This window comes from Pundamilia nyererei, unplaced genomic scaffold, assembly GCF_000239375.1.
Source record: "Pundamilia nyererei isolate P.nyererei 1_Seehausen unplaced genomic scaffold, PunNye1.0 scaffold00181, whole genome shotgun sequence".
Lineage (NCBI taxonomy): Eukaryota > Metazoa > Chordata > Actinopteri > Cichliformes > Cichlidae > Pundamilia > Pundamilia nyererei.
This window is the reverse complement of record NW_005187582.1, coordinates 106,066-120,202: the sequence shown is the minus strand read 5'-3', so window position 1 is coordinate 120,202 and position 14,137 is coordinate 106,066. Positions and strand designations below refer to the sequence as shown.

At 43.4% G+C, this 14,137-nt stretch overlaps 2 protein-coding genes across 7 annotated transcripts in view; one reads left to right on the top strand and one right to left on the bottom strand.

Moving 5' to 3' along the window:
- sirt3 (sirtuin 3) overlaps window positions 1-7,236 on the bottom strand; it is a 10,517-nt gene extending 3,281 nt beyond the window's left edge. Inside the window, exons 1-8 of one of the 5 annotated variants that reach the window (XM_005746664.2) lie at window positions 7,026-7,057; window positions 6,805-6,854; window positions 6,669-6,720; window positions 4,527-4,706; window positions 4,190-4,422; window positions 3,995-4,095; window positions 2,789-2,950; window positions 2,025-2,234 (exon numbers count right to left, since the gene is read on the bottom strand). In XM_005746664.2, the coding sequence (XP_005746721.1) occupies window positions 2,025-2,234; window positions 2,789-2,950; window positions 3,995-4,095; window positions 4,190-4,422; window positions 4,527-4,573 (753 nt within the window). In that variant the 5' untranslated portion in view covers window positions 4,574-4,706; window positions 6,669-6,720; window positions 6,805-6,854; window positions 7,026-7,057. The other 4 variants (XM_005746660.1, XM_005746663.2, XM_005746662.2 and 1 more) reach the window with 4 other exon arrangements.
- Window positions 7,237-7,259: 23 nt separating this feature from the next.
- psmd13 (proteasome 26S subunit, non-ATPase 13) lies at window positions 7,260-13,967 on the top strand. Of its 2 annotated transcripts, none has more exons than XM_005746658.2 (13): window positions 7,260-7,481; window positions 8,926-9,004; window positions 10,422-10,456; window positions 10,548-10,603; window positions 10,681-10,724; window positions 10,822-10,908; window positions 11,774-11,945; window positions 12,033-12,112; window positions 12,193-12,318; window positions 12,675-12,737; window positions 12,826-12,906; window positions 13,063-13,179; window positions 13,696-13,967. In XM_005746658.2, the coding sequence occupies exons 1-13, from the start codon at window positions 7,381-7,383 to the stop codon at window positions 13,789-13,791; spliced, it is 1,137 nt and encodes a 378-aa protein (XP_005746715.1). In that variant the 5' UTR covers window positions 7,260-7,380; the 3' UTR covers window positions 13,792-13,967. The 2 variants fall into 2 exon arrangements, with proteins under 2 accessions (XP_005746715.1, XP_005746716.1); XM_005746659.2 differs by lacking the exon at window positions 7,260-7,481 and adding an exon at window positions 7,516-7,585.
- The last annotated feature ends 170 nt before the right edge of the window (window positions 13,968-14,137 follow it).

Below are 14,137 nucleotides of genomic sequence, written 5' to 3'. Positions count from 1 at the left end.
AGACTTCATGAGGGTGGCCAGAGGGCCCAACATCTTCTAGTGGACCATGTCCTCACTGCCCAGCACCATGGCGTGTGATTCATCCATTGAATATCAAAACAGCTCTACCAATGGCACCCTGTGGTCTTCACAAATGAGAGCAGATTAACCCTGAGCACATGTGACAGACATGAAAAGGTCTGAAGAAGCTGTGGAGAACGTTATCATCATCCAGCATGGCTGCTGGGCTGGAGGGACGCACGGACCTCTACAGGATAGGCGACAGCACCATGACTGCCATTAGGTATTGGGATGAAATCCTTGGACCCACAGTCAGGCCCTACGCTGGTAGTTGGTCCTGGATTCCTCCAGCCTCTTGTGGTATGAGAGTATGCAGGCAGATCTGGATGGAGGAACTGATGCTGACTGTCCCCCACGCTCGCCTGACCTAAACCCAGTAGAACCTCTGGGACATGATGTTTCAGTCCATCCCAATCTGACAGGTTTCTCCTCAGACTGTCCAGGAGCTCAGCGATGAGCTGATCCAGATCCTGACCCATCTCAATGTGAACATGTACCAATGTTGTCAGGCTTGCATACAAACATGTGGCAAACCACAGAGTACCATTTTGAGTTGCTGCAAAGAAATATTGTCAAAGCGTACTAGCCTGCCGCATCATATTTTACTTTCAGAATGTCTTTAAAATGATCAAACTACCTCTGTAGGTTGTTAAATTTGATAATTGATCTTTTTTATTTCCATCCATTAAGCAGCGTGGCGTCCTTTCATCCTCTGCTTCCTGATATGTTATCCAGTCCAAGCGGAGATCCAGTGCCATCTTTTTGATTTGATGAGTTTCTGAAGTGTTCCTTTTATTTAGTTTATTTATTCATTTATTTTAACAGGTATATTCTTTATCTATTAAATAAGGTCAAGACTTCAGTAGTCCAAGTTGTCCAAGTAAAACCTGTGAATACTTGAAACAAGGGCGGCCAATCAAGGTAAAGATGTCATAAGAAAGGATGAAAAGGCCCGATATGAGATAAATTAAGACTTTTTAAAAATGCGACTCATTCAAAGCTCCTCTGCTAGAGTTTAATAACAAATCATTTGTAATAAATGGCCACATCTGGTCCGCTTTAGTAGATATTCTGGTTAAATAATGTTTTATTATTGCTCACGTGGCAGAGCAGGTCATCTACCAATCAGATGGTTTCCCTGATGGTATCAGTGGGCGAGAAACTGAACCCTGAGTTGTCCCAATGCAGTCACTGCGTCACATGTCAATGACAAATAGATAAAGGCGCTGTCTGAATGTGAGACTGGGCGAGTGCAGTAGCAAGCGGTTAGAGAAAGGTACCAAATAACAACGTTTACCATAACTCATAGCATAAAAACACTGGCAGTGGTCCCCCGAGGCCTCCTAGTGGATGCACCTTTGGTGTGAATTTCAAATCCTAGCTGACTTCCTTCTTGAGTTATCACATACCTCTGACCTTGACCTTTAAGTTAAGGTCACTAAGATTCAAACTGGTCAACAATTTTTAGTAGATACACCCATGGTATCAATCTAAGGAGCTTGGAAAGAAACGCGTCTGGACTCCTTTAAGTTGCTTGAAGACGTTTCACCTCTCAGCAGAGAGGTGGTGGAGAGTCCCAGACGCTTTTCTTTCTAAGCTCCTTAGACGATGATGACCTGGATGACTGAGAACCTTCAGGGACACCATGGTATCAATCTGAGACTCCTACGTCACTTTGTTCTCGAGATACTGCATTCACAAACATCGCCCGCCCGCCCAGCGTGGTGACAAGAAGGGTATACCGTCAATAAGCTGCGAGTCTGTCACATGCTTAACACAGAGACAACCATTCACACTCACATTTACACCTGTGGGTAATTTAGAATCACAAATGAACCTGACAAGGCTAACTGCATGTCGTTGGACTGGGACGAAGCCAGAAAACTATCCAAAAGGCCCAATGCAGCCGGAACGTGACGATTTTTGATGTGAATTTCTGAACTAAAAGCTAATGACGCACTCACTTTCTCAGTGCTGGCCGCCATCAGAGCATCAAGTTCCCGAGTCCAGCCAAGAGCATCAACCAGAGCTTGCACACCGCTCACCACATCACCCAGCTGCGCGACGTCATTAGGCCGGCGGCTCCAGGTGAACGGCCCCACCAAGTCCCTGTTGATGAGAAGACGGGGCACAGAACTGCGAACGGCTCCAGCAAGACTGGCAAAAGGCTCCACCTAAAGAGCAAAGAGTTACTGTAACTGCAGCCCTTTATGAACCCTCAAACAAGAATGTAGATGATGCAGTGACACTCCATGTACATGTTGCAGCTGTAACACATGGTGCCATGGACATGCAGTGGTTATACTGTGGTTACTTTATCATACCACAAAGTTACCAACCAAACATTTCAAAGAGAAGATGAGCCACATTGCTTTTCACCCGCCAAGCTTTACTTCCTCACATCTTCTTTTTTAAATAGCATCAAGTATTTGAACAAAGAAGCATTTTTTGTTATTTTGCTGTTATATCCAAGTTAGTTAATGACTTTCACCCAAGTGTTGTAACAATTCTTATATTTAAACTGATTTTAATTTGTCCAGTTACTTTTGAGCCTCTGAAAATGGCTGTGACTCCTAAACAGGTCTTCTGTTCATAACACAGCGCTTTTGTTTAAACCCTTGAATGCAAGTCTGAACAATCACGTTTCGATTGTTTGATTTAAAATCCAAACACTTACAGGCCTCACTGTGTGAAGGTAGTGTGTTTCCTGCCTGAGTTTGAAGCTCACCTCCAGTGATGTGCCCATGATGATCAGCAGGTCTGCCAGTGGGAAGTCTGTGATATACTTGAAGAAGTGTCGTGGAAGCTCCTCACCAAAAAACACGATGTCAGGCTTTACCACGCCCTTACAGGTGGGACACTTGGGGACCGTCCCACTCATCACGTCGGGCTAACAAAACACAAAATGTCAAATTACTGTCTACAAGTGATTTTTTTTTCCAACTAAATGTTTTAAACTAATCAGAGTATGACATAAATACACCAGATTTCAATGAAAATACAACCTGAAAAATCCATTAAAAAAAGAAAGAAATAATTGCTTATTTGCAAATTGTTTGAATGAATTATGAGAACTCAAAAGTTCACCTGTACAAGTTTGAGGGAAAAACATATTTCTTGTAGACAGCAGATGCCTGTTTTTTTTACTTGACAGGAAAAACACAAATGCATTCGACTCATCTGAAACTTGCAGCGCAAACAAACAAAATCCTTGTTACAGAGGAACAGAAGAAAGCATAAATCCACACAGTTGACGTGAAGTTTGGGTCTTACAGCAACGCAGACTCTGAACATCAGAACGGAACAAACACTACACGCATCCTAATCATGTGCTGAACAGCTGCTCAACATCTCAGTCTGGTCATTGGTTTATTATCCTGCCAACTTAAGAAGCGCTGCTTTCTTCCTTGCTTGTTTAGCAAAAAATCAATCAAATCAAAACAAACAACAAGGACATTTTTCACAACACCAACACCTGATAAAAAACAAAACAGAATAAAACTCAAGCTAGTCTGCGACCCCTGATACAGTGAGGCACGTAGAGCCCTTAGCACGGAGGAAACTTTCACCCTGATTTATATTAATTCACATGGCACATGTAACTTTCACATCTCTGAAGGCATCACTGATTACTGGGAAAAAATTCCATTCACCTCTAAAGATCTCACGACTCTACTGTCCTGAGTTTTCCTAAAAACACTTTGAGGGATGAATGTTGGGTTGTTTTTGGAGGTTTTCTGGCATTTTAGAATTCCATTATCTAGTGTCAGTGTACTAGTTTCAAAGTTGGAACGACTAATATAGCTATGAAAGCAAAATGAAATTTACAGCCAGAAGCTGTGTGTCACCAGTATGAGTAGCACTGTTCATCACATCCCAAATTTGAAAAAAAAAATTCTGAATCGTTTTTATGCAATAGTGCGTTCTGACTCACTCTGAGGTCCTCGCCCTCATATTTCCTCAAGCAAGCGGTGCAGGTGGCAGTGGCAAACGTGCCGTGGGCCTCCACCAGCATCTCAGGAGGAATCCCTGCTACTAGAAAGAGGCATAAACACAGAAAACAAGCACATCAAGTTCACTGTCACAGTCTCTGTGATGCACGGTTACGTCAAACAACTAAACTTCGTACGTCTTTCCAGGCCATCAATGTTCTGTGTGTACATCCGGAGCAGCTGACCCTTCTTGTGAAGCAGATATACAAAGTAGTGTGTCAGGTTGGGGCGGTAGTTTCCTGGATACAGCTCTTTGGCCAGGGCGAAGAAGGGATTTGGGTTATGGTGGAAAAAGCTAATCTCAAATATGGCCTCGGCGTAAGGCAGGTCATACTGCTGCAGGTTGTCATAGAGACCACTGCCTGGAGACCTGCAAGTGAATCCAAATGAAACTGTTGATCGAGACCAGAATGCACCTTGTCTTTACTGATATGGGTAGACGCCAGGGCAGGAAACCACAGCTAGCCATATTACCTGAAATCTGGGATGCCACTGGGAGTGCTGATCCCCGCTCCAGCCATCACCACGACCCTCTTGAACTGCTGCTCCCGGATGCTCTTTGCGATATCCTCCAGGGTCTGCTGCTTAGCGGACGAACTTCCACCGTGGGAGAAAAACCCTCGGGTCTGAGTCCAGCAGAGAGATCGTGCATGTCTGGGAAAAGTAAACGGCTGGTCTTGTAATTGAAAGGTTGCTGGTTTGAGCCCCGGCTCCGACAGTTTCGGTCATTGTGTCATTGGGCAAGACACTTCACCCGTTACCTACTGGTGGTGGTCAGAGGGCCCGGTGGCGCCAGTGTCCGACAGCCTCGCCTCTGTCAGTGCGCCCCAGGGTGGCTGTGGCTACAATATAGCTTGCCATCACCAGTGTGTGAATGGGTGGATGACTGGATGTGTAAAGCGCTTTGGGGTCCATAGGGACTAAGTAAAGCGCTATACAAATACAGGCCATTTACATAGCACCCTTCTACTCAATTTGAGCACTCAAAACACTTTGTGCTTCACATACAGCGGGTTTAGTAAGTATTGAACATGTCACCAATTTTCTAAGTAAACATATTTCTAAAGGTGCTTGTTTGTTTGTGGCGCAGCTGCAGGGAGACCGACACGCCTGCTTAGAAAGTATGAACTGGGTCATGAGGCTGTTCTTGTGTATGTGTGGCTGGCAGCTGAAAAGCTGCAGCCGGGGATTGGAAAGCAGCAATCTAATACAGAAGTGTGCTGGAAAGTGAAACGTGTGGTCAGGTCCGTCACTCCTGTCACAGTGCTATTGACATGAAAGTCGGATGTTGGTAACAACTCATCCACACATGCAAAGAAATCAAAGCATAGATGTCCATAAATCAAGTTATGTGAAAAAATAATGAGACATGGAAAAAGTACTAAACACATGAAGTCATGACAGCAGCTGAACTCTGTCAGCTAGAAAGTGCAAATAATACCAGCTGCTTCAGTCCCAGTTGGTGTCATATTACCAAAGTATCACACAATAAACATCTGATGAGGGATAAAACCAAGGAGCTCTCTCAAGACTGTTGCAGCTTTGTTGTTGCAAAGCATACTGATGGCACTGCGTACAGAAGAGTTTCCAAACTACTGAAGGTTCCAGTGAGCACTGTTGGGGCCAGCTTGGAGCTGGAGTTCTTTGAGTTTCCTGAAGGTGTTTCACCTCTCATCAGGGAAGCTTCTTCAGTTCTAAGAGCAAATCGTGGAGAGTCCCAAGTATTTAAGCCCTAGTTGGAGTTATCCCTTAAGACAGCTGTTGACCCAGTGTTGATCAAGGGCCTCATCACATGAGCCAAGGTGCGAAGAAAGGGCGTGGGGCATTATCAGCTGACGTTTCAGGGGAAACCTTGCCCCATCATGTGACCTACTGATGAACTGACACAAGATGTGACACTGTTAAGGCGCCTGGGAAGGGCTCTCAAAACTGGATTATAGGTGGCAGTTGTCATAAGCCCCGCCCTCTGTTCAAGGGTGGCTTCTGTCACTCCTCTTTCAAACTACCTGTCTTCTCTGTCCAAAATGTGAACGTTTATGAAGTGTCTGTTTGCTCTCTCCAGTGTAGAGGTCTGAGCATGCCTCGCTGCACTGCACAGCATACACTACGTTGTTTAGTATGTGTTTGGGAGTTTCAGAGAAAGAAAATAAAGTGTTTTGAAAAGCCCAGCCAATCACCTGACCAAATGAACATCTATGGAAAGAACTAAAGGGCAGATGGAACCTTCAGACATTTGAAGAGTGTATGGAAGAAAATCACACCTGAGCAATGTATGCAAGTTGTTTCTCCATAGAGGAGGCGCTGTCATCACAAAGCACTTTTAATTTGTCATTGACACACCCTCCGATGGATATACCAGGGGCAACTCGGAGTTCAGAATCATTCCCAGAGACACTTCAACACTGGGACTGGAGAAGATGCACTGATGTTCCCACTGATCCAACATTAGGAACGAGAATCAGAGTAACTCATAATAGGACATCACACGGCATCCCTATAGTTGTAATGCTCATTAGACTGACTAAAATATCGCTACATGCAGCGTTGACAGCCAGGTGATGCCTATATTGCATCACCTGGACTCCGCTGTCATGTTTCTTGTATCCATGCAGGTACCTGGACAGAACTGTTGCACCTTCACTTGGAAACGAGCTCCTTTGATCGAAGCCTAGAAATCAAATACTTGTGTCAAATATAATAGGTCATACATGCATTTTGTGTTGCATCATTTGAGCTCTCTCTGTGCACTAACCTTTAGCGGAGAGCGTCCAGCTTGCTCTTGACCGCAGACTTCGACAGAGTCTGGCAGGTAACAATAACAAAGAGCAGCTAACAGAAGAAGCCATAACAAAGCTGTAGGATTCAAAATAAACTTCACGCACACTTTCACTGCATGGCTCTTGCTGTCACCGTTTTACAGAAGCCGATTTTAGCTCCTTTGAAAATAGCTATATAGAATGACTGCCTACAGACCTGCAGAACTGTGTCCTTTGACCTCCTTTTTGACAGTTCTGTAATATACGACGTTACAACTTAGCTTCACTTGCACAAACTTGCAATTTATAATGTATCCGTCGTTTGCTTATTAAAAATATATCCCATAGCAATAAACATAAGGCGACTGACTGCACCCAAACAACTTAAGTTACAGAAAATCTTAGCTAGCAATAAAAAAAAAACCCAAAACGCCTCCTTCATTTCCCATAATTCTTTGCGCCTGGCAGCAACAGCGCAGTCCCATTACCACAACACGACAGGCTGCTTGACATTAGCTAAAAAAATTCAACAACACGTATTAGTATAGAATAAACTACATTTTGTCGCTATCATGAAAGATGTTACTGGGTACCTCAAGCAGCAGCAGAGTAACAGCCCCACGCCGGAGCTGGCGTCGGAATGGCACGCGCTGGAGGATTTGTACAACAAAAGGTACAAAAGTCGTAAGAAGTGGCAGCTAGCCGCTAGCGCTAGCCTAGCTTACATTAGCTAGCCCATTCATTGGAAATGCAAGCTGAGTCATGCACGGAGCTGAGGTTAGCTGTTGTAGCATAGCTTTAGCTCACGTTGGCAGTAAGCTTAAGCTTTAAATTCGGAACAAAATGATATTGTTTTCTAAACACTAATTGAGTTTTAGGTTTGAGCCCAGCACTAATATTTAGGGCAGCGGGAGTCTATTTGTTGTGCTGTCACAGGTTTTTGTAGCTGTTACTGTGCATCCTTGCTAACAGTGTCAATTAACCGTAAAACAAGAAAACAACCTGTAACTGTTCAAACAGTCTTTTAATCAGTTTGACAAGCAATAATCGCGAAACAAACATCTAATTTCTCGCCTCCATGATATCAGGATTTGTTTTTCCTTATTATGTGTCAGTTGACTCTATATGCATTTGGTATTTTGACAGTGTTCAAACAAAGCAAATAATTAAAGACGGTCCTTTTAGCTATGCAGTGGCCAATTTTTCAGTTTTTAACCCTTATAAACGGATAATGGTTTGTAATTGAAGTTCACAGGCTAACTGAAAGTTCTGATATGTAATATTATAAAGTGGGAGACAGACTAAAAAGAAACCTTAAGGGAATCTGGTGGATCTGTTATGGGGGTGCTTTGCTGACATAGTTTGGATCTCCTGCTCCCTTAAAAGGAAGGGCCACTGCAGTTCAATTCTGTGTTGTTCATCGTGATTTCAGCAGCAGGGAGGGACTCACTGAAAAGTGTGCTGCAGAAGGGGGGGGGGGGCAAGACTAAAATAATGAGAACTCTGGTCGCTGACACTGTGGCATAGACTGTAGTGTTAAACCATCACCATTCAAACACCAGTATCGAACACGTGGTGACCCTCGTTGGCTTTTCCTTTGATTTGGCACAGATATACATATCTTCCCACTGGATGACTGTTCTCAGGAATGATAATTGCTTTCTGTTCCTGTCTGGCTATCAAGACCCCACACCTTTGGAGCGGAAGTCGCAAGTTCGATTCCCTAATAAGGGAGTAAGGGTCTTGGCTAGGCCCCCCATGCCAAATGCCAAGCCCTGGAAAGGCACAGCTATGTCTTCAGCTCAGACACGACACATTTCACTGCATGTTGTACTCTGTATGATTGTGTATGTGACCAATAAAGCTTGTTTCCAAAAGATTCTGTGTAAATTCAGGTAGTGCTCAGTCTGTTTGGCCTTGTTGGTCTAGTCTAGTCCATAGAATGAGTACTACTCTATGGGGGTGTCATGTGTAGATGGGATTTTTGGTGAATAAAGTCTCTCAGCTCTTCATTGCACTCTTCTCATATTTTGATGTAGTTTTTTGGCTGATATCATGAATTAAAAGGAACTGGCAGTTGTGACTGATTTGAACTGTTTTCTTTGTTCTGCCCTTAGATTGTGGCATCAATTGACTCTGAAGCTGATGGTCTTTGTCAGAGATCCCTGCTTCAAAACAGGCGATGGTATCATACAGGTAACTGCATCTCAGCCACTCTTTGTAATGCTTTACACAACATACAAGAGTAAGCATGATTGTCAGATATTGAGAACAAAGTAATTCTGTTGCCTTATTTGTCAGAAATGTATCAGTATTTCAATAGAGTATTACCAAAAATTTAATGATACTTGACACACACACACACACACACACACCCCCGGCAGTTTGCCAGGTGTTTATGTATTTTTTTACACTATTGGAGAGGTGGAGGGGTTAGCTAAAACCCCTTTCGGCTGTGTGGTATACAACAGTATATGAGTTCCAGCTGATGGCATCACAGGTGCCTTATTGGACCAGATCTTGGGTTTTTTTCCACTAATCCAGGTTGTTTTAGCTGCACCAGACTGTGGTGATATATTATGTGTTTGCACTGCAGCTTCACAGCACTGGATAGTCCCACTGAGACGCACTGCTGTGGTTCAGTAGCAGGGCCCGCGCTGGCCACCCAATGCCAGTCTGTTCCTCTGCCCTCCTTTTCAAAACTGTGCTGCAGACTAGAGAATATACTGTTTTTAATGCCCCATGTTCACATCAAAACATATATTATTTGCAGTACTTGTTTGTACTTTCACTTCAAACTTGTTTTACTTTTAGAGATCATTTTTAGCTATAACACATCTGAATTACTGCTAATACAAGCTGAACTCTGTCAGTTTGAACTGCTTCACCCTGAAAACGTTGCAGCGTTGAACATGAGTGGGTTCTCATCTTTACATACTTTACCTGTTTGGTCATTCACAGCTTCTTATTTTTATTATTGGACTCTAGCTTTGCATGACTCATAGTTCATTTGCATGGACTCTGGCTTAAATAGACAGGGGCTTAAATCAAATCTTTTTCTTATTGGCTGGCCCCAGCAGGCAGAAGGTTTGAGCAGCAGGTGGGTGGGGCTTCTGTGCTTACAGCCAGAACTGCGTTGACAGGGGCAATGACAGGGGTTCCTTACACATACTGTGAAACATTATCATGTTTATTAGTGCTTAATATGAGCATCCACCTTTGATACAGGGTGTAGAAAATAAGGAGAAGCAGAACAGGCCTTCTTTAAGCACATACATGCATAGATTTGACCAGCATGCAAATGGAAAATACATTTCATAACAAAGTATCTGTACAGTTCTGCTGAAAATGACAAGTGATGCCACTAAATTATTCCGACGCCTACATGGTCTCTTGTCATTGTCATAATTAGTTTATCTTGAATATTTAAGTTTATGCAGCAGCAGTTTGTCGTACATGTAGACTTACTGCATACTAGTATATATTAAAACATATCATACCAAAGAGGCCCTTGGTACAAATATTCACTAATGTCATAGCTACATTTCTAAGGTAATGAATAACACTGTCCACTAAATATTCTCTCTTTTCCGTTTCTTTTTTTTCCTTCCAGCTTTATGACAATTTCATGAGTGACTTTGAACACAGGTGAGTTGTTCATCCGCTTGTCCTAAACAGAGCAAATACAAGTATTTACTGTTTTTTACCTGTTAATTTATAATTTTTGTTCCTTTATCAGAATCAATCCATTGTCGCTGGTGGAGATTTTACTGTTCGTTGCCAGACAGATGTCAGGTACGGAGAAATGGGAATATTTTCTTTCTGTTTTAATTCATTTTTTGGCATTAAAATCCAACGCTGTTTGTGTCTAGATCAAAAAGATGCCATCGTTTTTCTTGAAAAGACCAGGGAAAAGGTAAGATGACCAGACACCAGCATGACAGGTTGCTTTGAAGTTACATTCTGTAAAGTGCACTTTTGACCAAACGTCTGCGCGTCTCCACCTGGTTCAGGTGAAAAGCAGCGAGGAAGCAGTGATTCTCTGCAAGACCGCCATCGGCAATCTTAGACTTGAGATCAACGACGTTCCTGCCACAAAGGTAAAACTCTGAGCGAGGTGTTGGCAGACTTGAGCTCAGATATAGCATGTGACAGAGCGTTTCCAACTGCCTGGAACGTTCACGTGATGTTTCTGCCTGTTAGCATGAGAAAAACCAGCAGCTGTTAAACCCACAAGTGCAGTCCAAATGGCACTTGGGTGTAGATATCCTTGAAATAACTCGTAGGTGTTAAGTCATCGTTTTCTTGCTGCCACACTCATGCACACCTGACATTTTCCCTTCCTCCAATCTTTGCGCTCATTGTACAAAAATGTGACATCTCCACCTCCTTCCTCACAGACGTCACCGTTCACAAACTCCAAAATTAGGATGAATGCACAGCCTTACACCCAAGCGCATGGAGAAGAGGGAATCAGTGAAATCTGTATTTCAAAGACAGTCAGTTGAGATAAGGTTATATATTCCAATTGAGTTAGCGTAAATGCTCAAGTTAGAGCTATATGGGCTGCAACAACCTTCTTTTTTGTGATATTCACTGAAGTCAGAACACATGTTGGGTGGTGGTGTCACTGATGGACAAAAAGTGCAGCTGTTTTCTGACTGTGGCTGTGAGAGAAACAACAGGACACAAATGAAAATGTTAAAAAGAAGTAGGATGTGTATAAAATCCAGCTTCACTTTGCAGCCATAGGAGTTGCTGCCTCCGTGGCCATTAAGAAGAACACAGGTGTGGGGCACTTTCACATCACCTTCCATCTTTTTTATACAGTCTGTGGTAAAACGGGGTGTTAACCTGATCCACGTCTGTAAATAAAGTGTGTGTGGAGAGGAGAAACCCCCCGAGGTTGGGTTTAAAAGCAGTGATCCATCCACTTATCGCCTTCCCTGTTTTTTCCACTTGTAGAAAGAAATTGAAGAAATTGAGGAAACGTTGAATAACTTGCCTGGAGTGACGTCAGTCCACGGCCGCTTTTATGACCTCTCCAGTAAATACTATCGCCTTGTTGGAGACCACGCTGCCTACTATAAGGACGCCTTGCGCTACCTGGGCTGTGTGGACATCAGATGCTTTCCAGGTAAACAACAGCATGAATTAAGCTGCGTGTCAGTCAGAACACAGCAGATCACTCGTATTCAGTTCATTTTGTAATTGTTGTTCACAGAGACGGAGAGGCAGGAGAGGGCGTTCACGCTCGGCCTGGCTGGACTCTTAGGAGAGGGAGTTTACAACTTTGGAGAGCTGGTGGGATTTGAACTCTGTTAGCCACATGTTGTGTAGCTCGACCTGCCTGTGCTGATTACTCGTGTGGCTTCTCTGTGCAGCTGATGCATCCTGTGCTGGAGTCGCTGAGGAACACAGACAAGCAGTGGCTCATTGACACACTATATGCCTTCAATGCAGGCAATGTGGAGAAATTTCAGAGCTTAAAGTCTGCCTGGGGCCAACAGGTGGGGACTCATTTTAATGCCTGAGATGTGTGTAATGATGACTTGTCATCTATAACAGCTGAATTTATTCTGACACATGAACTGGAGTTTCTGCAGGTGCAGGAAATAATCAATAACCCCGTTTAAAAGTCACAAATAAGTAACGGTAACCTCAGGCGAACATGAATAAGACCTTTGTAAATAAAGTTTGAATTTTTCAGGTTTAGGTGCTGGGTGCTTGTTTTTAAGACCTCTGCCTGTGTTTCTTCTCCCTGTCTTAACTGCATTTTGTTGAAAAATCTTTAATCCAGAGATGATCTGGCAAAGTCTTCACGTGTATGTTTGGGTCAACTCACTGTTTTCTCTGTTGGTCACAGCCCGACCTCGCGTCACAAGAAGGTAAACTGATGCAGAAGATTCAGCTGCTCTGCGTCATGGAGGTGAGATTGCCAGTTAGGTTGTAAACACTGATGTGTAATGACGTCAGTTTGTCCACAATAAACTGAACATCTTCTCGTTCCCTTCCAGATGACATTCACTCGTCCTGCGAATCACAGACAGCTGACCTTCACTGAAATCGCTCAGAGTGCCAAAATCCCCGTTAATGAGGTCAGTGCGGTCAGAACGTGTGTTTAATCAGGGTGTAACTCTGATAATGAAATTATTGCTCACCTTTGATAACTGGAGATAATGTTGTTTGTCCTAATACTGGTCACATACAGCTGATCCTCGTGTAGGCTGATGGTTGTATCGGTCTGTTTGTAGGTTGAGCTGCTTGTGATGAAGGCTCTGTCTGTGGGCCTGATCAAAGGGAACATTGACGAGGTGGACCAGAAGGTGCAGATGACCTGGGTGCAGCCCAGAGTCCTGGACCTGCAGCAGGTTGGTCACAGTGATGCCAGCTTTCACTGTTTACAGCTTCGTTGGTGGGCTGATGTTATCTGTTTGGTACTCATGTGGGTAGAAGCATTTATAACAGCTGATAGGTTTAAAAAGGTCAAAAATAAAGAAGACCGACAAGAAACACCCTTCAACCATGAGTGTCGATGTTACAAATCTTAGCCACCAGAGGGCAATCTGCAACTTCCCCGACAAGCTGATCCAAGCAGAATATAAAGAAGCAGATAAAATAACTGCACATCAATGTTATGTTTGTCTGAAAGAAAAATATCGGCCCTGATTTTTCAGTCTCTAAATATCAGTATGACAGTTAAAAATCAGTATCTGTTGGGCTCTTTTTTAATTCTTCTTTAAATATAGAAACATCAAACACTCTAAGCATGTAACAAATGTGTACAGCAGCTCACCCAGTAATGGGACCTGAAATGCCCGTTATGTCGACAGTAGTTATGATTACTGTACCTGTTGGTCTGACTCTCCTGTTGGTCGCTGTTTCAGATCAAAGGGATGAAGGAGCGTCTGGACTCCTGGTGCGACGAGGTGAAGGACATGGCCGTGCTGGTGGAGCAGCAGGCCCACGACATCCTCACCTGAGCAAGACTGACCCCGAGTCCTCAGAGGGAAGCTTCACACATCTGTTTAATTTTGTTACTGTCACCATTTATTAACAGCCTGTAAATTACACTGTAGTATTTTACACAAAAATACGTTTGGTTGGAACACCATATGTACTGGAGCAAAAACTTCCAATAAAGTCTTTATAAAAATCACATCCATGTTTCTAATGATCTATATCCATGTATAAAATGTTGAAACACCAGTAACATTAGCTGAACCACCTACAGTGGGGCAAAAAAGTATTTAGTCAGCCACCGATTGTGCAAGTTCCCCCACTTAAAATGATGACAGAGGTCAGTAATTTGCACCAGAGGTACACTTC